Genomic DNA, 27,909 nt, shown 5'->3' with positions numbered 1-27,909 from the left:
GGAAGGTTGAGGTCCTTCTAGGCCCAAGCATTCAGGCCTGGAGCCAGTGGCAGGGGTTGAGCAGAAGAACCCGCCCGGGGACCAGATGTAAAGCCCTACCAGTGAAAAGCAGCTGTGGCCAGGGCCTGGAAATAGTGTAAAGGGCCCAGTTCAGGTACCAGGTGTGAGACCCTCTGAACCTCAAACAGCCAGGGCTGGGGACCTGGAGCCAGTGGCAGGGGTTGACAAACAGAGCCCAGGAAGAGGAGTAGGAGTGGGGCCCTCCTATACCCCAGGAGCCAGAGCTTGGTGCCTGGAGGTAGTGTCAAGGGTTAAAGAGAATAAGCTAGTATAGGGACAGACAGCCTGGGTAGGGGTCTCTGCGTCAGTTCCAGTGGTTGAGAATCAGTTTGTGTAAGGGACTAGGTGTGAGGCCTTCCAAGAACCAAGCTGCCATGTTTTGCAGTGAAAGCACTAATAAGGGGCGAGAAACTATTTTGATACCACTCTGGAGTGTGAAAAAAAAGCAGGGGTGCTTATCATCCTGGGACAATGCAAGGGTTTGAGAACCAGTTCTCTTTTTGTTTGTTTTATGCTAACTTCAGGGAGGTGTAGAGAAAGTCATTTTTCTTCATCAATGTTGTGAACATTCAAAATGTGCTTGTTTATACTTTAGGATCCGGTACGCCGGTACGAAATGTGCGTGACTATATTTAAGCATTGGCTCCAGGTAGCCAGACTTGGTTGCTTGGTCCTGGGAAGAATTCATAACAGGTCCTTTAACCAAACTCTTAAACACTGGCACTGTCTTCACATCCCAAGCTGTAGCTCCATGACTCTGGAAGTGCCTCGCACCTGGTCCTTGTACCAGGCTCTTGTTCTTATGTCCTGGCACTGGCTCAAGCCCTGGTGGCTTAGCCATTATCGGGCCTCAAACCTGATCCCTGAACTGGGCTCTGAATCTCAACTCCTCCAGGTTGCCAGCCCTGGGAGCCTGGGAGTGGCTCACACCTGCTCCCTGAAAAATGATCTGGATCTCAACCCCTGGCACTGGCTCTAGGCTGCCAACCCCAGATGTTTGTGACAGTGAGGGCTGCAAACCTGCTTCCTGAACTGGGCTGTGCATCTCAACCTCTTGCTACAGCCACCTAGCTCTGGTTGCTATGGCCTGGCAGGATCTCACACCTGCTCTCAGATCCAATTTCTTGGTCTCAGCTTCTGGCACTGGTTTTAGGCTGCCAGCCCTAGCTGATATAAGGACCAGGTTGGAGACATTTCCGGTAACAAACAATTAGGGCCTGTGGGCCTGGAGCCAGTTCCAAAGGTTTAAAGCCAGAGTTTCCTTCAGGGACCAGGTATTAGGCCTTCCAACAAACACGTAGGAAAGGCTGTGGACCTGGAGCAAGAGATAGGGATCGATGAGCAGAGTCTAGTATAAGTACCAGGAGTGAGCTGTCCCATTTACAAACAGCCATGCTCCATGGTTAATTCTTAACCATGGTTAAGGGATCAGATGTGAGGCCCTCCAGTGCCCAAGTAGCCAGGGCTGGGGGCCTGAAGCTAGTGCCAGGGGATGAGAAACAGAGCCAGAGCAGAGGAGAGAGAGAGTAGAGCAAGAGATCAGAGTAAGGCCCTGCTATGCCCAAAGAGCCAGGGATGGGTGCCTGAAGCCAGTGCCAAGGATGGAGAAATAGAGTCTGGTACACTTTGAGGCCCTCCCAGGCCCAAGAAGCCAGGCCAGGTCACCTGGGGCCAGTGCTAAATTCTTGACACACACACATGATGTACAGTCACAGTACCAATGAAGAACAATGAGAAACTATTTTGACACCACCTTGAAGTTAAAAAATAAGGTAGTGGTACTTAAGTGTGGGTACACCTGGAGGGGGACTAAAGAAGGCTCACAACAGGAGTAAGGGTCCCAGAGAGAGACAATTTTGGCTCTCCAATGCACAAGCAGCAAGATTTGGGGCCTGTAGCCAGTCCCAAGGGTTAAGCAGAAGAGCACGGTATAGGGAACAGGTGTGACGTCATTCAAGTTGCAAACAGCAGGGGCTGGCAACTTGGAGCCAGAACTAGGGGTTGAGAATCAGAATCTGGATCAGGGAGCAGGTGTGAGGTGCTTCAAGGCACAAACAGCCATATGTGGGGGCCTGTGGATATTGCCAAGGGTTAATATGTAGAGCACATTTCTGGAACAGGTATGAAGCCTTTCAATGTTCAAAGAAAAAAGAAATCCAAAACAAGCTCTTCTTGTTTGACAAGAAGAACAAGCTCTGGTTTTCAACCCCTCCAACTGTTCCACACCCCCAGCCTTAGATGTTTGTAACTGGGTTTCACACCTGGTCCCCATACTGGCTTCCTCTTCTTAACCCCTGGCACTGCCTCCTGGCACCCAGCTCTGGCTGCGTGGGCTGTGGAGGGCTTGAGTCTTGCTCCTTGGCCTTGACTCTGTTTCTCAACCCCTGACACGTGTTTCAGGCCTAAAGCCCAGGTTATTTGTGACAAGGAGGGCTTCACACTCGATCCCTATATCGGTCAGGGTTGGCATCCTAGAGGCCGTGCCAGGAGTTGAGACCCAGAAACTGGCTATGGCCTTGGAGGCCCTGTGAAGCCAAGTTCAGGGATCAGGTGTGAAGCCCTATAATACCCAAGCATCCAGGGTTGTGGGCCTCAGTCTGTGGCAGGGGATAAGAAGAAAAGCCCAGTAAAGGAAGCAGGTGTGAGGTCTTCCCAGCCAATAAAAGCCAGCACTGGGGGCCTGGAGCAAGCACCAGGGAATGAAAACCCAGGCCTGGGCTTAGGAGCCGGTGTGAAACCATTCCTTGGCCATGAAGTCATGGCTTGTGGCCTGGAGCCGGTCCCAGTCGTTAGGAAACAGAACCCGGTATGGCAAACAGGGGTTAGGCCCTGTTCCCTATAGGCCTACTGGGTATAAAAAGAGACACAAAAGACAGCCCCGCTTCCATGGCTTGAATGTTCTGCTACAGTTGTTGTTGAACCTAGAATGCTATCAATATGGCTATGTTAGTTATACTGTGACTACACTTTACTAGTCCTATGAACATTAGTCAAGAAAGTATCATAAAGTCACACAGGATTTGAAGCAGCAGTGGTTACATCAGTTACAGTTAATGTATGTTATGGAGACACCACAGCTGTTCAGAAACACAGTAGTTTCACTACAACCATCAGCCAGCACAAAAGGTCCAATTACTGCACTCACAACTCTATGTGTCACAGTCATTATGAAGCTAGTTATAATAACAGATTAAATGTACATTTCTTCAATATGAGTTGATGATTCCTCACTGTGTCAAACCACTGCAGCAACACAAAGCCCATTAGAGACCTTCATGATGAACAAAATTACTTAACATCACAGTCAGCAGTATAACCATGAAGCAGTATTAGGGCCGCAATGAGGGAGAAAAATCTGAAATGTAGAGAATAAAGTCATAATATTACGAGAATAAAGTCGTAGTATTACGAGAATAAGGTCATAATTTTGACAATATCATCATATTATTTCAAGAAAAAAAGACATATTACGAGAATAAAGTCATAATATTACGAGAATAAAGTTGTAATATTACGAGAATAAAGTCATAATTTTGGTTTATGTGTTGTTTAAGAAGGGAAATGTGGCATGGTAATATAAATACAAATATAAAATATTGTAATATTACGACTTTAATTTCGTAAATTTGGATTTCTTTGTTTTTTCTTCAATGTGGCTAATACTAACCCCGTAATACAGTAACGGTCCAAATGAAGTATTTTATTCAGCATGTCGGTCCCTACCTTTTAGAAGTTTTGTTCCACTTGGCAAAGATATTCAGTTTGATCCGACGAGATGACATTTGGCTATGTCAAAGATGTTCTGCATCCATCTTCTGCAGGGAAGATTTTACCAATCTGGTCTGCAAAACTTACACCAATAAACAAAAGTTTTATCATGACAGTGATTAAATGAATGTCATAACGAAATAAAACACATACTGTTCCTCTTCCACAAACTACGGCATTTTTTCCACAAAAAAACCAAACTTCAATAACAAGAAAAAACTCTGAGCTACAGCTCTGAACATCCAACCAGGTCCACTGTGTGTGTAGCTGTTAGTCCTGTCTGTGCAGTGACACATTCTAATTTGCCTTTGATATGGAATGATACAATGATACGTCATAATGAGGTCACAGAATTCTGACAGACAGACAGACAGACAGACAGGCAGACAGACGCACGCACGCACACACACACACACACACACACACACACACACAGCAGCAGCAGAAGCAATATTAGATAATATCAGATAATAATAATATTAAATATCGTGATGTTTCCTGCCATATACAACATTTTTCATAATATCAAAAAAATATTTATATATTTTTTTTTGTTGTTGTTTTTTTTGCAGTTATGCACAGTCTGTCCTACATTGGTGCTTGGCATTGCTTATACCTGATACTGTATAACCTATATAACCTATATATGACATCATATATCATGATATTTGGGCTGGAATGTATTGAGATATTAAATTTTGTATATTACCCAAGCCTAACACAATTTTGGCAAATTACACCTGTGCTTTACCTTCTGTGATATGTCAAACTGTCACCATGAAAAATCATTCTTCCAGAGCTCTGATATTGTGAATGTTGTCTGTAATGGCTCACTGAAAGATTTAGGTATACCAGAACCATTATTAATGTTTCTGACTGTAACAAGTCAAGATGTCTGCTGTTTACAGTTTATTTCTCCTTTCTAGTATGATGTTTAGATATGCTGCTAAAACTTCTATAACGTCCAGGCACTGTTCCCACATTATCCTCATATATTCTGCAGCTCCACACCCTGAATGAGGAAAAAAAATGAATCTGAAATTGCGAGAATAAAGCCATACCAGATCCTTATAAAAGCTCTGATCCTCAACCCCTGGGACTGGCTCCAGGCCCCCAGCCCTGGCTGCTTGGGTATTATGGAACCTCACACCATATCGCTGAACTGGGGTCTGCATCTAAACTCCTGGCACTGTCTGTAGGTGTTGCTTTAGCCTGGGATTACCTCACACCTGCTCCCTGACTCAGTTTCTGGTTCTCAAGCTTTGCCACTGGCTCTGGGCTGCCAGTCCCAGATGTTTGTGACAGGGACGGCCCCACACCTGCTCCCTCAACTGAGCTCTGCATCTCAAGCCCTTGCTACTGCCACCTAGCTCTGACTGCTATGGCCTGGTAGGGCCTGAGAAACAGCACCTGGGCCGAGGAGCATGACTCAAGCCATTTTAAGCCAGAGAAGAAACGGTTGGGTGCCTGGAGCCAGTGACAGGTTGAGAAGAAATAATTTTCTTGAGACTCTGTTTGTCAGCCCCTGACACTGGTTCTTGGAGGGCCTAATACCAAACCGTGGTTTTAAACCCCTGGAACCCCCTGTGGAAGTCCCATGGTATTAAGTTTGCTGCATCATTGGCATGGCTTATTAAAAAAATTACACAGAGAACAGCTGTGTAATGTAATTAGATATTGCTTTACCTGGTATAACAAATTGATTAATATATAATATTATAATATCATATATTACATATATTATAATATAAATTAATTAATTACTTAATTAAATTCAGCCATCTTTAATGTGATTGCATTGATTTCCTGCTATGATATAACAATATGTCTTTCGTGACTAAAAGGACCATCGGGTCTTTGACATGCACATTTTCTCCAGAAATGAATGATTGTCTTTATAATTATAAATTTTCACATATGATCTCACCTGGCTATGAACAGTGGTTTGAAATATGTTGTATGGAATTATCAGCTCAATCTTGACAGTGAATGTGTGAAATTTGCATGCAGAAGATTGTACTTAATTTTATTGCAACATGCCACAGTGTCATTCTTCATATGAACACCAGGTGGCATGGGGACTGCTGGTCTTGCTGCCTTCAGCCTGGGGTTTTTGTTGTGTTCTGATTTTTGTGTCTATTCTTAATTTGGTGTCCTGGTCGTCCTGCATATTCATGTTAAATAAACCCTTTGTTTTTTTAGAGGTGTCTTGTGAGAGTTTGGTCAGTGGTGGAGTGTTGTGCATGTGTAATAATATATATAGATATATATATATGTGTGTGTGTGTGTGTGTGAATGATTCCAAAATGGTCATCTTATGGGGAAAAAATGGCATGAAAAAAATATCCTTCAAGCAGATCAACAACTAAATGGTGTATAAAAAACAAAAATCATTGTGGTGGTCAGTGCTGATATTGTGGTGGGCTTCCGCAGATTCATTGGAAACTCTGGACTGGCAGGCCAAAGGTATGGGAGCTGGGAGTATGTGTGTTTAGGAATGTACTATAGGTTTTAAACCTGCTTTTAAAAGAATAAAATGTTGGGCATGTCACAGATCGAAGGGTAAGCTGTTGCGAGACATGGAAGCATAAAAACAGAAAGCTGCTTTGCCAGCTTTTCTATAATCTCTTGGAATCTGGAAAAGGACTCAGAGACCTGACTATGTTGGCAATATAATTTGGTGCCAGCCCAGTGAGAGCTATCACATGTATTATTTGTGGATAAGTAACAGTGCATTTGTTTGCAGTTTATCTTTTCAAGAATTTTACTGAGAACTAGGAGGCCATTATGGGGTCAGTGTGGTCACTCTTTTACCCCTCTGGTAAAAAGTGCACTATAGCATAGCATAGCATAGCATAGCATAGCATAGCATAGCATAGCATAGCATAGCATAACGAGTGACTGGATCATTTGTAAACTGTTTTTCAGATTTTCAGATGAAATGCTTGAGGTTTGAGGGAGACATTTCTCAGATAGATAGAAAAGCGACGTTTTAACCTTCCTATTCTTATTTTATATACAGTTTTCTAGTCTACATTGTGTTTCTTATTATTTCTTTCCTTGCATGCTTAAATATACAGCACTCAGCTTGGACAATAAAAGAAGGGTGATTCTGAAATATGGATTCCTTGCTGATTTTCTGAAGTGTAAACTTCCTTTAATGACAAAGGTCATACTTTCAATTACAGTCATTTGTGTGTAGTACAGTCATACTGTACTTCACTTGACTGGTGGAAAAGGACCAAAATACCAAAGTCCAATAACATACACGATATGTTATATTGCAGTCTTATGTTAAAATGAAAAAAAATCCATCAGGTTCCTCCATTTTTCTGGATCATCTCTGAGATGTTTGTACACCCTGACTGGAGTCCACCTGTGGTAAACTCAGCTGATTAGACATGATGTGTAAAGACACACACCTGTCTGTCTAAGGACTCACAGCTGACAATGCAGATCAGAGCAGAAACCATGAGGAGGAAGGATCTGCTGCAGAGCTCAGAGACAGGATTGTTTTGTGGATCAGATCTGTGGTGACCAAGAACCTGATGGTCACTCTAAGCTCCAGAGAAACTTCCAGAAGGACAACCATCACTATAAGTATAGAGAAATCCTTAATGAAAACCTGGTCAAGTGCACACAGGACCTCAGACTGGACCTCAGACTGGGCAGACTGCTTCACGCAGCAAAGACACCACAGTGGCTAAGGGATAATCCCATGAATGTCCTTGAGTGGCGTACAGACCCCTGAATTTAACCCAATCCAACATCTCTGAAAGAGACCTGCACGTCTGTCCACTGATGTCCCCATCCAACCTCACTGAGCCTGAGAGGATCTGCAGAGAAGAATGGCAGACAATCCCCAAATCCAGGTCTGTAAATGCTTCAACTTAGTACTGAGTAAGGAATTTGAATACTTATGTCAATGTGATATTTGTGTTTCTCCTTTTAAATAAATTTGCCATATATTTTTATTTTTAGTTTAAGGCTGCAACAAAACAAAATGTGAAAAAAATTAAAGGGGTCTTTATACTGAGTGCACTGTAGAGCGAACTGGTGATCTGGCGTCACTTTGCCCAGTTTGTGATTCATCCTTGGATCCATTGCTGGTTAATAAAGCCATATATACAGTAATTCTGGTTAATAATATTGTCACATGACATGTGCACTTTCATAAAAAAGGAAGCCAGTAAAAAAGGAAGCCAGTGAGCGAGCAAGTGTGTCTGTCAGCATGTTTTCCTGGAGAGGTAAACCACACCAGATACAAACAGACTGTGACAGTGTGCGGCAGGCCACGCCCTCAAAGGGCGTATAGGGAGGTGGGTGTTGTTCAGTTTGACAAAACTTTGTAGAGTTTTGTCAAGTTAGTCATATACCAATAGCGGAAGTCACCGTCTTTGCTTCTATCATGAAATGTGGCATTAAATGACCGATTAGTAAATCTGTTTTGAATTTGAATTAATTCTTATTATTTTTCTCTTTTGTGTATTGTCTTTATACCTAATGCTGAAGTACACAGATCTGTACACTTAAATTTTATAAGGGTCATAAAGGTGTACACAAATGTTTTTTTTCTACTTGTTTTTCAGGGTTTCCAAATATCAGTAGTTGAATTATGCTCTTACCTCCTCTAGATTCACAATTACTTTCTTTCACAACACACATAAGTATGCTACTGAGACTATTCACTGTAGGAATGAATAGCCAAACACAAGCATGTTGGCTACTAAGGCTTTTATTTTGAAAGGTATTACCGGAATACCTTTTGGTACCTGCCGTGAAATAGATGCTGCACTTCGGGAACGATGTGAACTAACACTGTCCTCGACTGCTCAACCTCCGGCCACTGAAACATCCGTCAGCCACACATCTGGTCAGTTGTCCGCTTTGTACATCTAAACTTCAGCTAAACTGTCATTTTATGCTCGTGGCTTTTACTCAGCTATCTAGTTTTACGATTAGCAAGTATTTTAACCAGCCAACGTAGCTATTTCTTTATGTGCACGATGATTTCGACAACTTGTTTTTTGGCCGTTAACTTAAGAGCTGTGGGAGATTTTTGAAGTTTGTAAACAGACAGCAGAAAAATAATGTCAGGGCACTATAACTTACGTGGCTAGCAAATGTTTCCTTCGGGTATTTCATGTGCATGTGTCGGGTTAGGTTGAAGGAACAGATAAAACGACCATTTTACATGTACTGTCAGATGTTATACTAGCTGCTCAGAGCACCTGTAGCTACAGTCACAATATAATGTTGTTTGGTTGTAACAAAGCAGTAAATTACACATTAATTATCACTTTTAAAACTGATGACTCTTACTAGTCCATTTCTAGTCCTTACTTAGACCACGAACCGACCAGAACTGTGACACTGAAATATTTATATTTCGTGGATGAAGCTTGTGACAAAAACTTCTCACTTGTAGAATAACATTGAATTGAAAACGAGTCATTGTACAGGAAGCTGTTGCAGTAAACTAATGTATGTCGCCATCATTTGTTGAATGTGTGCAACTCTCATGTAAACACTGAACGAATGTGACCTGGTGAGTCACAGACTTGAGATATCAAAGAAGAAAGACCAGGAGGAGGAGATCACAGGGAAAAGTGAATCTTGAGGTTGTGGTTGTTGTCACGTTTCACCGTGTATGAAGCGTTCAGAGTCAGTCTGTGTACTTGTGCTACAGTACATACCCTGCATGTGTAACTACTCAGCTATGTCAACTGAGTTTCCTGGGAAAATGGTACTAAACAGATTACTCCACTTGTTTGTACGAAGGAAGACAAAATCTACAGTGGCCGTCAGAGTACTGCATCTTAAGAAAACATGCAAATAGACAAAACACAAACAAATTCAGAAAACATCTTCATCAATTTGACACCACATGTGCTGCAAATACTCAAAACTAAGCCAAACATACAAACGTGTGATTAACCTGGCGGGGACGCACTTGTTGTTTTACTTTTAACTTCAAAAGTCACAATTGGGCATTGATCAACAATTGCATCCCAGCCAGGTTCATCACTTTTTTTAAGTTAGAGAGAGAGGGGGGGGGGGAAAGAGGATGATATGCAGCAAAGGGCTTAAGTTGCAGTGTATTGAGCTCTCAGGGCAACCATAAAATTCCTAAAAAAAATAAAACACTCAAAACAGCAGTCCTGTTATTCTTACAGTCTGACTGAAGCTGAGAAATTCTCTGATTAAAGTCACAGATGTGAAACAGCTGAGAAATGACCTTTATAGCAGCTTACAACTGGGACTGCAGCTCTGTGTTGGAGCGCTTACTTCAACATAATAATTTCATTATAGTCAATTCACTAACATGACTGCCTCTTTCTATAAGCATTTACTTATTACATGAGCTTCACCCCAACCGACAATAAACATTTTGACAGATTAACACTGTCAGTTAAACAATAAAGAAATATACATATATGAGAGACAATCCACCCTCATTGGATACTAATCCTCCTGACTGGTGGAAAGCTAATCAGGAGGAGGAGGTTTCAATTCAATGTGTGTTTTCGCTTTGTTAAACTGTTTATACATTAGAAAGTCTGGCTATTTATTTTAAGTTATAAAATATTTTTCTACACAGGAGATCCAGGCTATTATGCCGGTTCTGCATGTGTAAAAATAAATCCCTTCTTATGAAAAAACAAAACAAAAACATTTGTTGTATTGGTATTCCATTGTAAATAGCACATTTTAATCTAATGGTTCAACGGTTAATGGTCAGTTAGCGAGCGTTGGCTATTGGTCAGAAAAAAAATTCAAAATGAGCATCCCTACTTTGAAACTTTCCATGTGCAGGAAAATCTTCAAACTTCGTTTTAGGAACCAGCTCCAGTGCTGGTCCTGTGTCAGTAAAGTCCTTCACAGTACATGTTGAAGTGTTAGCATGTAGCTTATTGTCACTCAGGATGATAGTGTAAAAATGGAGCATGTGGGCAAAGCATGGTGTGGACACATGTTGTGCTTGGCGTCTCACTTTTTATCTCTTTGAATCTGACCAATAAAACGGCTGACCTAAAACACTCTTCCCTTCCCTCAGCTTTGAAGATGAGTTCTAGAGTGTCAGGTGATCTGGAGAGAGATGAGGCAGAAGAGGAGGAGGAAGAAGAGGAGAGCATGAACCCGACAGAGGTGAAAATGAGTCAGATAGTTATGCCCTGTCACAGCAACCACCGACAGGAGCTGAGCGTGGGACACCTGCTCAAATGGATAGACTCCACCGCCTGCCTCTCTGGTGAGGTGTTTGTGTGTGTGTGTGTGTGTGAGAGAGAGAGAGAGAGTCAGTGAACATTACTGGTGCAGTGTGTCTTGAAATGCTCATTTCATTTGTGAGTGTCCAGTGTATGTTGTAACCACAGAGCAGGCAGACAGGACATGACACATCTCTGTTTCAGCTGAGAGACATGCTGGAAGCCCCTGTGTCACTGCGTCCATGGATGACATCCACTTTGAACACACCATCAGGTACCAGGAAGTGTGTGTACAGAAAGGGCTTGTGTGTGAGTGTGTGTTTACAGTATATACTCATTCTTCCTTTGTGTCTTTGTCCAGTGTGGGTCAGGTGGTGAACATCAAGGCAAGGGTCAACAGAGCCTTTAACACCAGTATGGAGGTCAGAGACGTTCACACTATGTTCTTACAGTGTATGAGTAACAATGTTAAACACACACACTCATTCTCTGTTACTTTACGTGTGTACCACTTTACCCTTGTGTAATAATCACAGAAAACACAAAATCATTTTGCAGAGCCAGTTCACACAAATAATAATCAAAATGTATTTTCTCAGTTAGCAGAGTAAGCAGCCACGCCCCCAGCTATTACAGGAGACTTGGTTATTTTTTTTAATACCAGCTTTTACAGGAGAATCTTTTGCATCTGTAATAGTATCACTTCTGATATTGTTTTTAGTGGCTTTAGCTGAATGTAGTTTTAGTTTTATGTGTCCAGGTTTTTGAGGTTTCTGCTTCTACCACAACACAATGAAGGTAGATGGAATTTTGTTGGTGGTACTTGCAGCAATGACAAACCTCAGCATCAGTGTGTCTGTCCAGAATCAGTGTCCCGGTCACATTGAATAATCCACAGACTGCACAGTGAGCAGCCTTCACCGGAACTACTTTCTACACAAAGAAACAGTTCCTATGAAATAAGGATAAGGATGTTTTTATTGTCAGTGCAGAACATACTGTAATAAAATCAAGTAGAAAAAAGTTAAGTATCTGTAGAAATGTGTTCACGCTGAGGTCCAAAGACACACTTATACACTTATATTTCAATCAAGAATCATTGCTGTCATACTCCGTTGCAGGTGGGCATACAGGTGAGCTGTGAGGACTTGTTCTCCGATCGTCACTGGAGAGTTTGTCACGCCTACGCCACCTTTGTAACCCAGCGCAGAAACACTGGACAGAAGGTGATGGGGCGATGTCTGGATCATCAGAAAAGATTTCAAAGAGCTTTTGACACTTTGGAGAATGTGTGAAACCAGTCTGTGTGTGTGTGTGTGTGTGTGTGTGTGTGTGTGTGTGTGTGTGTGGGGGTGTGTATTGTTACCTCACAGGTGATCTTGAAACCCATCGTACCTCACACTCAGAGGGAGCAGGTTGAATACAGCGTGGCAGCTGAGAGACGGAGGGTCAGGATGGTACACGATGACATCATCAAAGATCTGCTCTCCCACGGGTCCATCCAGCAGGGTAGGTTAGATACTGACCTCTTTAAATGTAGCTGCTCTCCCTGATAAATGCAGGGTTCAGCCTGTTCCTAGATGTTAGTGAGAAAGTCTGAAGTGTGAAGACAGGGTTTTAGGGCAGCAGACAGGGTAGAGAAGTCAGAAACACATTGTTGGTTTGGGTCTTTCCATGGGATCATTGAAAATATATAGAATAACAGTCAAATCCATAGAAATCTTGTATTACATTTTGTGTGTGTGTGTGTGTTTGTGTATGTCAGCTGACAACTCAGCAGTAGGAGATGCAGTGGCAGCAGAGAGGACCAAGGTGGAGAGTGTTGAGCTGGTTCTACCCCCACATGCTAATCATCAGGTGATTTATTTATGTATCTGTCTGTTTATCTCAGGAAGTTAATCAGCTGTTACCTGGTGATGTTTTTATGTCCCAGCGCCAACAGTCAGAGCCAGAGGATTCTTTTTTTTTCGAGTTGTCTGTCCGTCCCATTTTCATGGACATGATGTCAACTTCTTCAGATTTGGCACAAATATTCATAAGGACTCAGGGATGAACTGATTAGATTTTGGTGGTCAAAGGTCAAAGGTCAATGTCACTCTGATTTTTTAACTATTATTCAAGACTTCACACAGTTATTATGACAAATTTCACACAAAAATCTGAAACTGGTCTAAGTGGAGGAGGCAGACAACCACAAGGAGGTAATTCTTGTTTCTTGTGTAACAAGAATAGATGGATTTGGAATGAAAGAGGTAGTTCACCAAATACCAACAAAATGTATTTTCTCAGTTAGCAGAGTCATGTCAGCCATTCCTTCCCCCTTGCATTTCTCCTTGAATGTTGTTAAGCTAAAAGTAGAATTTAATTAATTAATTTTTTAAAAATGATAAAAATAGAAATATGTAAATATATGTTTTATAATATAATTATAATAATGCAGAAGTGCATTTTCACTGAGGTCTGTGGATTTTCTAGAAAGATTTGTTATGATTGATTATTTAAAATGTTAAATCCTGTGAACACCATGGATTAAAGTCAGTTCACCTCCAGTGTGTTTGGGTGGATGCAGAAATCTCAGACACAACTGCTGAACAAATCTAAATAAAATGGTGTTTGTTCACTAAAGGTCCTACAATGTAGAAAGTGAGGGTTCCACGTCTTTTTATGCCACCATCCCAGCAGCAGCCGTACATAGAGGCAAGGCGGTAATTCTAGTTATACTTAGAATTTCTCTGTAATATTGGGATTTTTTTAGTCAAATAAATTTTTGGTCTGTTGCTGTCATTCAACATAGTGTGAATCTAACATCAGATATCCAGTGAAATCAAAGGCTTTTACTGTTCATGCTCTCTGTGCCTCATCAGTGTTGTGTTGTTATAGTGCTGACTCGTGTTGTGTTTCTCTAATCTCCAGGTGAACACATTTGGAGGACAGATCATGGCCTGGATGGTGAATGTAGCTACCATCGCTGCCAGGTACAATCACACACATTTTAAGTGCCTCATTTCTTTACACCAGGGTTACAGAGTAGACATCGAAAACACAAACGCACACTCAATCATACGAGGTGAAATGGTTCATCGATTAGCTGATTGACAGAAAAATGATAAGGAACAACTTTGATTATCGATTCATCATTTCAGTCCCTTTTCAAGCAAAAATAGAGAAAAAACAAAGATTCTCTGGTTTCAGCTTCTCTTATGAGGATGTGCTGCTTTCTTTTGAAGATCACATTTTTTTTCCATTCTGAAGAAAAGTTTAAACCACCAGAGGCTCTGTTGACTTGAAGGAAACATCAAATACTTGTTCTTCAAGTTTTGGGGATTAAATCTCCAGCCTAAAACATTAGTACTGGAATCATTCCACAAAGGTCTAATTATTTTACACAAATACATTAACTCTTGCACGTACATGACAATGTCTCCACATTTCCTCCTTTCTTGTTTTTCTGTCTTTTCTCTACAGTCGTCTGTGTCAGGCTCATCCCACTCTTCGGGCCATCGACATGTTCACTTTCAGAGGACCTTCTCAGATCGGTGACAGACTGCTGCTGAGGGCCATCGTCAATAACGCCTTCAAAAACAGGTATCAGTGTGTCCAGGACCAGTCGTAAAGATACAGCTGATAAAACCAGACTGAGCTCTGTGGCAGTGATAACAGCTTAGTGTTATGAGGGTACAGCAAAGAAAAAGTGGTGCTGTATATAAGAATGAATTAAACAAATGAGTGACTCATGTGTCCTGCAGCTTAGAGGTGGGGGTGCGAGCAGAGGCCTATCAGGAGGAGGGGCCTAACCGACACATAAACTCTGCCTTCATGACCTTTGAGGTGCTGGATGACCATGGGAAGCCATGTATGTTACCACGGATACGACCTGAACCCCTGGTGAGTGAACCAAACAGAATGAACTACTGATAAAGAACGCTTGTTGCACTGAAGATGGTTTTATGCATGTACTGATGTAATCTAAGGCGTTATCTAGTTGAGGTGGAAATTGTTGCAGCATGTTTTTGCAGTGGCATGAAAATTTGCCAACTTAAACTGAAACCAAGTCAGTGATAATACATGAAAATACACAATACAGGAATAAATGATAATGTGTCCAGACATGAAAAAATAAGAAACAATGCAGAGGAGAAGAATGATGTCTTCCATCACGTCTTCTTTTATCCTTTACTTGTTTACTTGTTCATACTGTAGCCAGTCCACGGTTTTGAGTTAAAGTCTCATAAATTTACCAAATGCAAATCAGATTAGTAATAAGATCAATTTGTGGACCGACGTTATATTGTTTGCAACCAGGCCTGGAATTTAAAATAAAATAAACGAGCAGATTCCACTGATTTATCATCTCTGTGTGAGATCTGCTGTGAGTTTAAGACAGAATGTTGTTGGAGAAGGAGAGCAGCGCTTTTCAGGAAGAGAGAGAGCGAGAGATAGAGAGAGGTGATGCTGGCTTCCGGAGCAGAGAGCAGGGACTGCTGCAGTGATGCTTTTAAAGGAACCTCGACATTTCGACAGTAGCATGGGCACAAAGGCTGCGGTGGCCGTAGGGCGCACAATATTTTTCAGGGCATCACAGCCATGGCTGTCATGGCCACTGTGACAGTCCTACCCTGTTTGCAGCCAGTAATAGCTTTTTTGTTAAATGGACATTTTTCTAGTCTTGTCGACCACATTTACCCATTCACACACACATTCATACAGCGCTCTTCTATCACACACATTCACACATCCTGTTCCACACATCCAGTTTGAGCCACCGAAAATTGAACCACCAACCTTTCGATTGGTGGACGACCTGCTCTACCTCCTGAGCCACAGCTGCTCCATATTGTGGCTCGGTACTGTGAAATAAAGAATGAGTAAATGTTTCTTTCTCTGTCCAGAATGCAGTGTTATTTTGTTGGCTACTAAAGGACACAGAAACAGGCTGTAAACACAACACTGGTATATTATTAACTTATAAAGCCTCCATGACCTACATGTCACCAAACAGACTGGACCAGAACAGTAAAATCTCAGGCCATAAAACCAAAAACAATGAGCTGAAATAATAATAACTGCATTCACATTTAGGTTGACCCGATGTAGCCTCTGACACAGGTTTTACAGTGCTGGGACTGAAGAGGTGTGAAAGCTTAGCTGAACAAAGATCAGAGCTATAAACCTGACTCAACAATGGGGAAGTATGTTGGAAGAAAATGACACACTGAATTCTCTGAAGGACCGACCTTGTGTGTATTGACACAGCTCTTATTACAGTGACCTACTCCTACGTGTTTGAGTCATTCTGAGAAGAGTCACAGGGTGAAGGGTGCTGTACTAGGCCCTGTTCCCCACATTACCACTGTTATTATTATATTAGTATTACTATCAGAATTTTAGTCAAAAGTTTCCATTAACTTCTCAGGGTTTGAGTATTCACTACACTGGTTGTGAGATGTTGTTTATCTGAAGGGTCTGCCCTTTCTTTATGTTTTCAGTCGGTCTGTCTGCGTTGTTGGGGAAACAGTGGAACCAGGTTTGCTTCGTTAGCTCCTCTCAGTAGTAATTGATGAAGCTTTTTTTTTAAGTTGTAGGGAGATAAAGGTGAAACTGTTCTGTATTAAATGACATTTGTATGACTTTTGTGCACTTATGAGTTATTTGTGTGCTTATAGTGGATTGTCACAGACAGTCACAGAAAAATCAATTGCATACAATTGTGTGCCTTGAAAGCCTAGTATTTGTGTAGCTCACCTTCATATTTACCTGAGCAGGTGGTATGTTCCAGTTAGGTGAGGAGGAGAAGGTAAAATTGAAGCAGGTAGTCATTTTGTAACAGCTGGACAATCGATGTAATACTATCCCACTCAGGACAGAACATCAGTCTTGACTCCAGGAAATGACAAATGGTCAAAGAGAACAGACCTTGGCAACCAGCTGTGGTTCCACCTGACATCACCACCACACCAAGACCTGACATCGCCCTGTGGTCGGCAACCAAGAAGCGAGTCTCGACAGTCGAGCGGACACTTCCATGGGAAGAGGGCGTCCAGGAAGCACATGAAATAAGAAAGTTGGTGTTTGCAGAAACTAGTGGATCCATGTTAGTGAAATTCAAAAACTTCCCAACAGATCTTTGCAACGAAGCAGAGCAAGGAAGTTTTTGGCTCTAGCTGCGAAGAGGAGGTTGTGCAACCAAGGAACCATAGTGTAGAATCACCCGACTATCTAAACCCAGCTGTAGGGAAAAGGAGGGAGACGTCCCAGACCACTGCCCCGCCATCCTGACACATTCTGGGATTAAAGGGGTGAAACATCAGTAAAGGATGGCGTCCAGCGGAAGATCCTGCAGCTGGTACTCAGGTTTCAACATCAGCCTGTCACCAAACTAAACAAGGAGTGGAGTTTGAAAGATGTGGGTGATTATTGGGCAGGGAAGGTCTAAAGAAGAAGCACTACTAAGGTGAATCATTCTTCTTTAAGTCTGTCTCCTGTGAGTCCCCAAACTAAATTATTGGAGTGTGTTTCACGTCTTTCATTTACAGGAAGGGGAGAGGAGGTTTCAAGAGGCCATAGCCAGGAAGAAGATCAGGTTAGACAGGTAAACATCTGTCAACCCCTGTAATGAGCTAAAGCTTTCACATCCACATCAGTGTGCCAGAGCTAACACGTAACACTTTATTTTCAGTTTATTTGGAATTAAAAATAAGAGGAATTGAACGTTTCAGAAAGATCACAACCCACAAAAATGTCACCATGGCGCCCTGCAGTGTGTACAACTGTGTATCACTCCAGCCTTCATGATGAAGGCATGAAACATCTGAACATTAGTCTACAGTGCTGCTAGTGCTGAAAAACTGTGTAGGACACCTCTGATAGCTGTTAGCAAACAGCATCATTCTTTGAGCCTGTGGTAGTCAGTGTTTCAGCAGGTTTGTTTAACAATAGTCAAAGCAAATACAAGACTGCAGTCATCCAGTTCTGACTGCAGTTAAATTGTTGAGAAATGAAAAGAAAATAAATTAAAATTTTATTTCCACTGTGATCCACAGTTCTGGTTATAATTTGATGGTTCGTGTTGTTTTGAAAATGTTTATTAAGACCAAAGGTTTACTTGGTTTTAATGGAATTGTTTTTGTATTATTCCCCTCACATTATCAAAGATGTTTCTAATTTCTTTTCTTTTGTTCTCTCAGAAAGTATATCATTTCCCGCACGCAGGGCGAGGTCCCTCTGTCCGTACCCTGGGACCCCCGAAACCAGGTGAGGAAAAGGTCCAGGAATAACTCAAGATTAGTGATAAATACAAGTGCTGTGATGACTAACACATTAATTACATTACATTAATTAATTAATGTCCAAATGGTGGTCTGTGGAGGGACAGAGTGCACTGGCTCACTGGAACAGCTGTATTTACTGATGTCACTAGTGATGGGTTTCAAAAACCAGTATGGCATGGGATCCCAGGAGACTGATTACAGACTACTGAACCAAATAGCAACACAGATTTCAGTGTTTCCATTCAGGGCCTCAGCTTCCAGCTGATTGTGTATGAATATGTACAGTTGCTCACTGCTCTCTGGTGCTTGAAGACATTTCATGTAATGGAAGCCTCACCTGACAACAGAGAGCTATGACAAGACAAGACTGTGTTGTGAGGAGACAAGCAGAATGTGAGAGTTAGTGTCTTAATAACGCTACTACACACGTGTCCACCTGGCATTTTTAAAAATTAGAAACCCAAAACACACAGAACAAGATCTCATTTCCAGTCTGTCTGGATTATGTTAAAAAGACAATTAACTGAATGAATAGTTTTATTTTCCATGCCACATTAAAATCAAATCACATCACAGAAAACCAAGTAAAGAGGTGTTTTGCATATCAGTGAAAAACAATTCATTGATTTATTGAAAATGTCATTTAACATGTTTATATTTACTTATAATACAGTAAATTAAAAAAAAAGTCATTTAAAGTCCTCCACACTGCTAAGGTTATACTGTAACCCAAGCAGTGTTTACACACACACACACACACACACACACACACACACACACACACACACACACACACACACAACCTGTGAAACTATGATTTGTTTAAATAAGCCTGACTATCCCCTAGGGAATAAATAAAGTATCTATCTATCTATCTATCTATCTATCTATCTATCTATCTATCTATCTATCTATCTATCTATCTATCTATCTATCTATCTATCTATCTATTAGATTAGATTAGAATGATAGATAGATTTAGATAGAATAGAATAGAATAGATAGAAAAAATAGATAGATTAGATACGATAGATAGATAGATAGATAGATTATTTAATTTATTTCTCTAGGCGGGATAGTCCAGGCTTTTATTTAAACAATCACATATAGTTTTCACAGGTTGTGTGTTGTGGATGGTGTTGTGTGTGTGGGTGGTGTGTGTGTGTGTGTGTCGTGTGTGTGGTGTGGTGTGTGTGGGTGTGTGTTGTGTGGTGGTGTGGTGTGTGTGGTAAACACTGGGGGCTTAAGGTTACAGTTAACCTTAAAGCAGTGTGGAAGATTATAAATTATTTTTTATTTTCAAATTTACTTGTGGTTTCTAGAGTAAAGTACGTAGAATCAATGCATAATTGACATTCTTCTCAATAAATCAATGAAATTGGTTTTTATATATGCAAAAACACCCTTCTTTACTTGGGTTTTTTCTGTTGGATGGTGATTTGGATTTTAAATGTGGCATGGAAAAAATAAAACTTCATTCATTCAGTTTAATTTGGTCTTTTTTAACAGATAATCCAGAACAGACTGGAAATGAAGATTTGTTTCTGTGTGGTTGGGATTTCTCTAAATTGTTATTGTAAAAATGGTCCAGGTGGTAAACACGTGTGTGGGTGTAGCGTTATTAAGACTGAACTCTCACATTCTGCTTGTCTCTCAATCAACACAGTCCTTTTGTGCTTTGTTCAATAGCTTACTCTGTTTTGGTCAGGTGGAGGGCTTCATTGGTAAATGAAAATGTCTTCAAGCACAGAAGAGAGTGAGCAAACTGGTACTATATTTATACACGGATCAGCTTTTGGAAGCTGAGCTGAAGTGGGGAAAGCACTGAAATCTGTGTTGCTATTTGTGTTCAGGTAGTACCTGGAATCAGTGCCCTGCTGGGAATCCAAGTGCTCGTGTCTGATGTATTAAACTTGGTTTTTTTGAAACGTAGTAACTCAGTGACATCAAAAGTAAAGATAGCAGCTTTGTGTCCCAGATGGAAGGCAGGCACGCGTTGTCCGTACATGGACACATTCTGGGGATTAATTAATTAATGTAAATGTAAATTAAATGGGTGTTAGTTGTACTCGAGCATCGAACTTTGTAGTTTATACTAAATCGATTATGAGTTGATTCCTGGATTTATCATCAACCGTGGGTTTCGGGGGTCCCACCAGGGTCAGGACAGAGGGGACGTCGCCTCTGCGGTGGGTGCGGGAGAATGATATGACTTTTGAGAGTAAATAAAAGGAAAAGAAATGAAAGTTTGAAATCTTTGATTAATGTCTGCAGGGGAATAATATAGCAAAAACAATGTGCTATTAAAAACCGAAGTAAAGCCTTTTGGTCGTTAATTAACGATATTATCAAACAAAACGAACCGTGCAAATTTTTATAGAGAAGAACTGTGGATCCAGAACAGTGGAAATAAAATTCTAAATTTTTATGTTTCTTTTCATTTCTCCAACAATTTAACTAGCAGTCAGAATGGACTTGGACTTGGAGGTTTGTATTTTGCTTTGACTATTGTTAAACAAAACATGGTAGAAAGATCAAGCTGGACTATCACAGGGATCAAAGAATGATGCCTGTTTTGCTAACAGCTCTAATTCAATGAGGTGTCCCGTGAACAGAGTTTTTTAAAGGACATAGGCAAGCAACTGTAAATAATGGTTAGTGTTTCATGCCTTCATCATGAAGGCTGGAAGTGGTAATACACAGTTCTACACCCACTGCAAAGTGGGCCATGGTTGAACATTTTTTTTGTTGGGTTGTAGAATCTTTCGTGAAACGTTCAATTCTCTTTTTTTATAGAGATTTTCCGAAAATACAGATCTGAAGATAAGAGGTTGGTGTGGTCGACGTTGTTTAGCAATTCTGGACCGATTGCATCTTTGTGGATGTTGAAACGATTTAGCCTCATTAAAGAGGGGGTTTTCTGTTGACTGAGAATGTGTCTTTACGATTTCGTGTTAGCTGAAATTGCTGTTCTTTTTCCTGGCTTATGGCCATCTTGAACCTCTCTCCCTTCTGTAAATGAAAGGACGTTGGAATTAGCAGTAGCTACTCAAGTGATCTTAGAGTTGGGGGTGACGTCTAAGGAGAAAACTTAAAAGAAGAATGAGAATTCGTACGACTTAGTCAGTTATGCTTTTATTGCTTTAGGACTTCCCTGCCGGTCACGAAACTAATGCAACCGTCAATCTAGTGCGTCCTTCAAAGACTCCAGCGTACCTTGTTGTCTCACGGTTTGTGTGACGGTGACGTAGGCTGAGATTTTGTTGAAACGGCTGAGTACACAGCATGTATGGGAAGTAATATGGTAGGGCGAGACGTCCCTGATCTACTGCTCAGCAATCCACTGACACATTATTGGGATTTAAAGGGGTGAAACATCAGTAAAGGATGGCGTGACGAGAGGATCCTGCAGCTGGTACTCAGGTTTCAAACATCAGCCTGTACCAAACTAAAACAAGGAGTGGAGGTTGTGTTATAATAGATGTGGGTGATTATTGGGCAGGGAAGGTCGCTAAAGGAGAAGCACATTACTAAGGTGAAATCATTCTTCTTTTAAGTCTGTCTCCTGTGAGTCCCCAAACTAAATTATTGGAGTGTGTTTCACGTCTTTCATTTACAGGAAGGGGAGAGGAGGTTAATAGAGAGGCCATAGCCAGGAAGAATGATCAGGTTAAGACGGTAATTCATCTGTTCAACCTGGTAATGAGCTAAAGCTTTCACATCCACACAGTAAGTGTGCCAGAGCTAAACGTAACACTTTTATTATTCAGTTTATTTGGAATTAAAAAATAAGAGGAATTGAACGTTTCAGAAAGATTCACAACCCACAAAAATGTCACCATGGCGCCCTGCAGTGTGTAGAACTGTGTATCACTCCAGCCTTATGATGAAGGCTATGAAAACATCTGAACATTAGTCTACAGTGCTGCTGTGCTGAAAAACTCTGTGACACCTCTGATAGCTGTTAGCAAACAGCATCTTTCTTTGAGCCTGTGGTAGTCAGTGTTTCAGCAGGTTTGTTTAACAATAGTCAAAGCAAATACAAGAGCATCCATCATCTAGATTCTGGAGTGTAAATTGTGTGAGAAATGAAAAGAAAATAAATTAAAATTTTTATTTCCACTGTTGATCCACAGTTCTGGTTATAATTTGATGGTTCGTGTTGTTTGTTGAAAATGTTTATTAAGACCAAAGGTTTAACTTGGTTTTAATGGAATGTTTTTTGTATTATTCCCCTCAAATTATCAAAGATGTTTTCTAATTTCTTTTCTTTTGTTCTCTCAGAAAGTATATCATTTCCCGCAGCGAGGGCGAGGTCCCTCTGGTCCGTACCTGGGACCCCCGAAAAGGTGAGGAAAAGGTCCAGGAATACTCAGATTAGTGATAAAATACAAGTGCTGTGGATGACTAACACATTAATTACATTACATTAATTAATTAAATGTCCAAATGGTGGTCTTGTGGAGGGACAGAGTGGCACTGGCTCACTGGAACAGCTGTATTTACTGATGTCATAGTGATGGGTTTCAAAAACCAGTAATGGCAATGGGGATCCCAGGAGACTGATTACGACTACTGAACCAAATAAGCAACACAGGATTTCAGTGTTTCATTCAGGGCCTCAGCTTCCAGCTGATTGTGTATTGAATATGTACAGGTTGTGCTCACTGCTCTCTGGTGCTTGAAGACTTTACATGTAATGGAAGCCTCACTGACAACAGAGAGCTATGACAAGACAGAGACTGTGTTGTGAAGGGACAAGCAGAATGTGAGATGTTAGTGTTAAATAACGCTAACTAAAGCAGTGTCCCACTGGCATTTTTAAAAATTAGAAACCAAAACACACAGAAGCAACAGTATTCATTTCAGTCTGTCTGGATTTAGTTAAAAAAGACAATTACTGAATGAATAAGTTTTATTTTCCATGCCACATTAAAATCAAATCACATCACAGAAAAACAAGTAAAGAGGTGTTTTGCATATATATAAACAATTCATTGATTTATTGAAAATGTCATTTATGCATGTTTATTTATATTTACTTATAAACAGTAAATTAAAAAAAAAAGTAATTTAAAGGGTCTTCCACACTGCTAAGGTTTATACTGTAACCTAAGCAGTGTTTTACACACACACACACACACACACACACACACACACACACACACACACACACCAAGTACACACACAGCACGACACACTACACACACACACACACACACAACCTGTGAAACTATGATTTGTTTAAATAAGCCTGACTATCCCTAGAGATAAATAAAGTATCTATCTATCTATCTATCTATCTATCTATCTATCTATCTATTCTATCTATCTATCTATCTATCCTATCTATCTATCTATCTATCATATCTGTCTGTCTGTCTTGTCTGTCTTGTCTGTCGTTGTCTGTCTGTCTGTCTGTTAAGTAGAATTCATTTTCACTAAAATCAACAAACTGCTCAACATTTTACATAGATTAAATAAAGTATTGACACAAGAGACTTGAAGCTTTGTATTAGACAGATTACTTTAGACATAATGTTCACACTGTGATGCATTTGGCTGGGATTAGTCTGTTGCCTGAAGGGTGCTTGACTCCACCCACTCCACAGTGTGCTGGTCAAAACACAGGAGCACTTTCACAGCAGACCCATCCAGCCACGATGCCACAAACGAGCGCCACAGGAAGTCAGCTTTTTGCCTGTGCCATCGAACTTTACAACTCTTTCCCTCTGAGGGTCAGTTTGCCTTCATAATTTATAATTTCCATTATTTATACGTGTAATTAATATAATTTTGGAATAAGTGCAATTTTAATATATCATCATAATTAATAAATTTTTTATTTTAACTGAATTTCTATTATTGACTGCAATATATTATATGCTTTGTGGTACTGATAGATGTAATAGTTATTGAATATTATTTTATCTTTATTGTTGTGTCTGTTTTATTGCATGTCTTATTGGTACTGTGCATGTGAGTTTCTCTGGATTTCTTTGCTCAGAGTGAGCAAACGTTATGCAAGTAATCTAGATTTCCCACAGTGGAGGCATCAATAAGCATGTGGATTCGTGATTTTCTGAGTGATCGACCGGTCCTAACAGGAAATGTTGAGTGGTCTGGCAATAGTTGAAATTTAATGATAAATAATGAAAAATAATGCTTAAATAAGCAATGTCATTGATTTGGTAAACACTAACTGTAATTTTTTCATAGAAAGATTATGTTGATTTTATTTAGGATGTGGGATTCTCGCTTCATATTTCTTTCTTAAATGCTGCATTTTTTGTGCCTCTGAGCAAGGCAAGGATTGAAAGGGAGGAGCATTAACAGTAACAGCATATTAGTCTGTTATCAAAATCTAATATTTTCTGTTGAATGTTTGTTTACTACTGCGTGTGTTGTGTGGTGTGTGTCTGTGTGTGTTGTTGTGTGTGTGGTGTGTGTGGTGTGGTGTGTGTGTGTGTGTGTGGTGTGTGTGTGGTGTGTGGTGTGTGTTCAGATGTAACCTGGAGCTATAACAATGTGGTCAGCTGCTGAAATGTTTTAGCTGCTCGAACAAATGGCGCCGTCGAGTTTTGAAAAAAGACAAACTGGTTTATCTGCTGCTCTCTTCTTCATGTTCTATGTGGAGGAAGTTTGTTCCTGGTCCACAGAGCGAGCTGCGAGTGTTTCATGTGACTGTTTGTTCCAGGTTTCGTCTTACCACCTGCGAAGCAGAAGTCCACGCTGAGTTTCAGGGTGGAATCGGAGGTGGACGTTCTCGCTCCAGAGCCTTCTGTCTGCTGGGGTGAGCCTCAGCAGCCTAGACGAGCTGGGACAAACATTATCAGTATGCCTTTTTACGCACACACACACACAACACAACACAACACAAAACACACAACACACACCACATTGTAGATGAAGAGTCAATTGTGAAGCTTAAAATTGTCTCTTCCAACATGTGTTGTCATAACAAAGTCAGGGTTTTACTGTATGAATGATCTGCCCTCAGGAAAAGGTTGGAGTTCAAGACGTGTGGTATTTATCAAGAGAAGGAAATGCACTCCTTAAAGGTTCAATAAGTGCAAAAATTAAAATTTGAGGAAGCCCTGCGAAAGGAGTCCACACACTGTCAGGAAGCTGCAGGAGATCAGAGTCCAACACGATAGAAAGTTCTAAAAAACTATTTTTTAACAACATAGCGTTTTTTTCGGTACATTTAATTTTAAGTCCATGTGCATGGTAAGCTAAGTTACATGACTATTGGGAAATACCATTAAGAATGAGTTGAAGCTATTTCAGTAATTGTTTGTTTCGAATCATTACTTTTTGTCATTAGATAACTGTGGTTACTATTATTACCAGACACAACAGACACTGTGTAACACTCTGGTCAAACAAAGACACATGGTAATCTAAGACAACAGTGAGGTCAAAACTTAATGCAGATGTAACATGCTCTGTTATTTATATCAGGCACGAACACTGATAATGTCATCTGTGGCAGCAATAATGCGTGTACATCAGTGGCAAGATAAGATAAGGTAAACCTTTATTAGTCCCCTCTGTGGGCAAAAGTTTGTTCCGTCCCTGGTGGGCTTGAACCACCACTGTTTTCGTTAATAGCCGAACGCGCTAAACGATGCGCCACAGAGACAGTTTGCAGCTGTTGTGCCAGCACTGCAATGCAACGTCAATGTGTGGAGTGAACAGAGCTCCCAGTTCAAAAGAATCAGTTTCAGTGTTGTCCTTGTGTAGAGGAACATCAGATATGAAACTGTAAGAACAGATAACTACACCTGCAAAGATGAACAAAAAGGAAATGAGGTGTGTTCCATGTGGTTGGAGCCTGTGGTGAAAAGCTCCAACTATCAGAGGCCTTTCACCTCTTTCTCACTGTCTCACCAAACCACATTCCTCCGCTGCTTTAGGTGGAGATGACAACAGTAAAGAACATTTTTAACAAATGAAATCTGTCATCGTGTTGGATTTTTTTAAATAGCACACTTTTACTAAAAGGTTGATTCAGCCTTCACCTTATGGGAATGTTCCATCTGTGCCAGGCCTTTATAACATTTTTCAAAAAAGGTCAGAGGTCAATTTCTGGAGGGTCTCTCAGTCTCTCTGAGCTGGACTTGTGGCTACAAAGCATAGACTGTTATATAAAACATTTTCTGAGTGTCCGAGGTTGGTGAGTCAATATTTCTGAAGTGATGACAATTCCTCTGTAACCCTTCTGCTTGCTGGTTCTGCACTCTCTGGGAGGAGGCAAGAAGGCCGGGCAGAGGTGATGTTGTGTGTGGGTTGTGTGTGGGTGTGTGGGTGGATGGGGGGGGGGGTGTAATTCACTTTCTGTAAGACTCTCTACAGTCGTGAGCAGAGCAGATTCCAGACCAAGTTGGTGAGGCCTTCTGTTTTCCCAGCACCAGAGAACAAGCTCTTCAAGGATCCCAGAGCGTTTATATTTATTTTTCTGAGCTACCAAAATAGTGTTTTTGTTTCCCATAATACCGAAACATATTACATCTCACACACAAAAGCAAACAAAAAGATCCTTTCATAGCATTGGGTGTGAGAAGAATCCAGATATTATAATAATATATTATTATAATATATATATATATATATTATTATATTATATTAATATATATATATATTACCTGCATCACTGATGATGAACAAACAACAGTTCATCATCCAGCACAAGTTCATGTTTGTTTTAATTTAGACTGGACTCTGGATTCTGGCAGGTTGGTATTTGGAAGTTTGGCCAAATAAAAACACAGGTCACACACATGGATGGTCTAATAATGTGTTAGTATAAGGTTTATACATACAGCTACATATGCAATACATATGTCTTTGAGGAGGTTTGTACTGTCTAACCTATATATCAGCATTAAAACACGTCAGGTAAATTGCAGTTTTTGACACTTGTCTTTACACAGATTAAAGAAAGGAGATAAAATGTGTTAGTTATATGGAGCTGTAAGAAGATTTTGCGTTCGTGGTATTTTTATTACCTAGACAGAGCAAGGTTTTTCCTTTTCTTCCTGTTCCCAGTTTTGTATGCTAAGCTAAGATGAAGCTAACCATTTGTCTGCGGCTGTAGCTTCATGTTTATCATACGGCAGTGAAGTGATGTTAATGTTTTCATGCTAAACTCGTAGAGCAAGAGATAGAATGTGGAGAAAATATAGTGCAATTCAATGTGGAAACTGCGCCTTTAACAATGCAGAGTCTGTATTTCTTCACTTTATATCAAGGAAACTACATCCATCATCATCAGTGTCTTTTTGTCCCAAATTCAGGAAGTGTGAGCTGATCCAACCGGGTGGATGATGATGAGTTCCTGTATCGTGTGGTCACCCGTCAGTCCATCACGGTGCTCCTGGTTCTCCGACTTCAGCCAATCTTGGAGCAGGAATCACTGCAGGACTTCATCTTGCTGGTTCCAAGAGGAAGCCGTGCAGCAGTGGGTCAGTGGAATTGACAGTAAACGGTCAAAGGTCCCATCCTCTGTCTGCAGGACTGAACTGTGGATTGTTGATGTGTTTCTCCTCAGAGATCCATATGTCATCGCTCTGCGGTTAGTGTCCTTGCCCACTCACCCCAAC

General features: G+C 40.8%; 1 protein-coding gene across 1 annotated transcript in view; it reads left to right on the top strand.

Moving 5' to 3' along the window:
• Nucleotides 1-8,639: 8,639 nt before the first annotated feature.
• Nucleotides 8,640-27,909, top strand: part of LOC111233887 (acyl-coenzyme A thioesterase 11-like) — a 24,784-nt gene continuing 5,514 nt past the window's right edge. Inside the window, exons 1-12 of the mRNA XM_022761797.1 lie at nucleotides 8,640-8,701; nucleotides 10,886-11,080; nucleotides 11,241-11,310; nucleotides 11,398-11,458; nucleotides 12,158-12,262; nucleotides 12,410-12,545; nucleotides 12,802-12,893; nucleotides 13,950-14,011; nucleotides 14,502-14,621; nucleotides 14,783-14,921; nucleotides 17,570-17,625; nucleotides 18,221-18,287. Of these exons, the coding sequence (XP_022617518.1) occupies nucleotides 10,894-11,080; nucleotides 11,241-11,310; nucleotides 11,398-11,458; nucleotides 12,158-12,262; nucleotides 12,410-12,545; nucleotides 12,802-12,893; nucleotides 13,950-14,011; nucleotides 14,502-14,621; nucleotides 14,783-14,921; nucleotides 17,570-17,625; nucleotides 18,221-18,287 (1,095 nt within the window). The 5' untranslated portion in view covers nucleotides 8,640-8,701; nucleotides 10,886-10,893. The remainder of the gene's footprint in view (nucleotides 8,702-10,885; nucleotides 11,081-11,240; nucleotides 11,311-11,397; nucleotides 11,459-12,157; nucleotides 12,263-12,409; nucleotides 12,546-12,801; nucleotides 12,894-13,949; nucleotides 14,012-14,501; nucleotides 14,622-14,782; nucleotides 14,922-17,569; nucleotides 17,626-18,220; nucleotides 18,288-27,909) is intronic.

This window comes from Seriola dumerili, unplaced genomic scaffold (assembly GCF_002260705.1).
Source record: "Seriola dumerili isolate Sdu_G_001 unplaced genomic scaffold, Sdu_1.0 BDQW01000432.1, whole genome shotgun sequence".
Classification (NCBI taxonomy): domain Eukaryota; kingdom Metazoa; phylum Chordata; class Actinopteri; order Carangiformes; family Carangidae; genus Seriola; species Seriola dumerili.
This window is presented reverse-complemented; position numbering and strand designations above follow the sequence as displayed.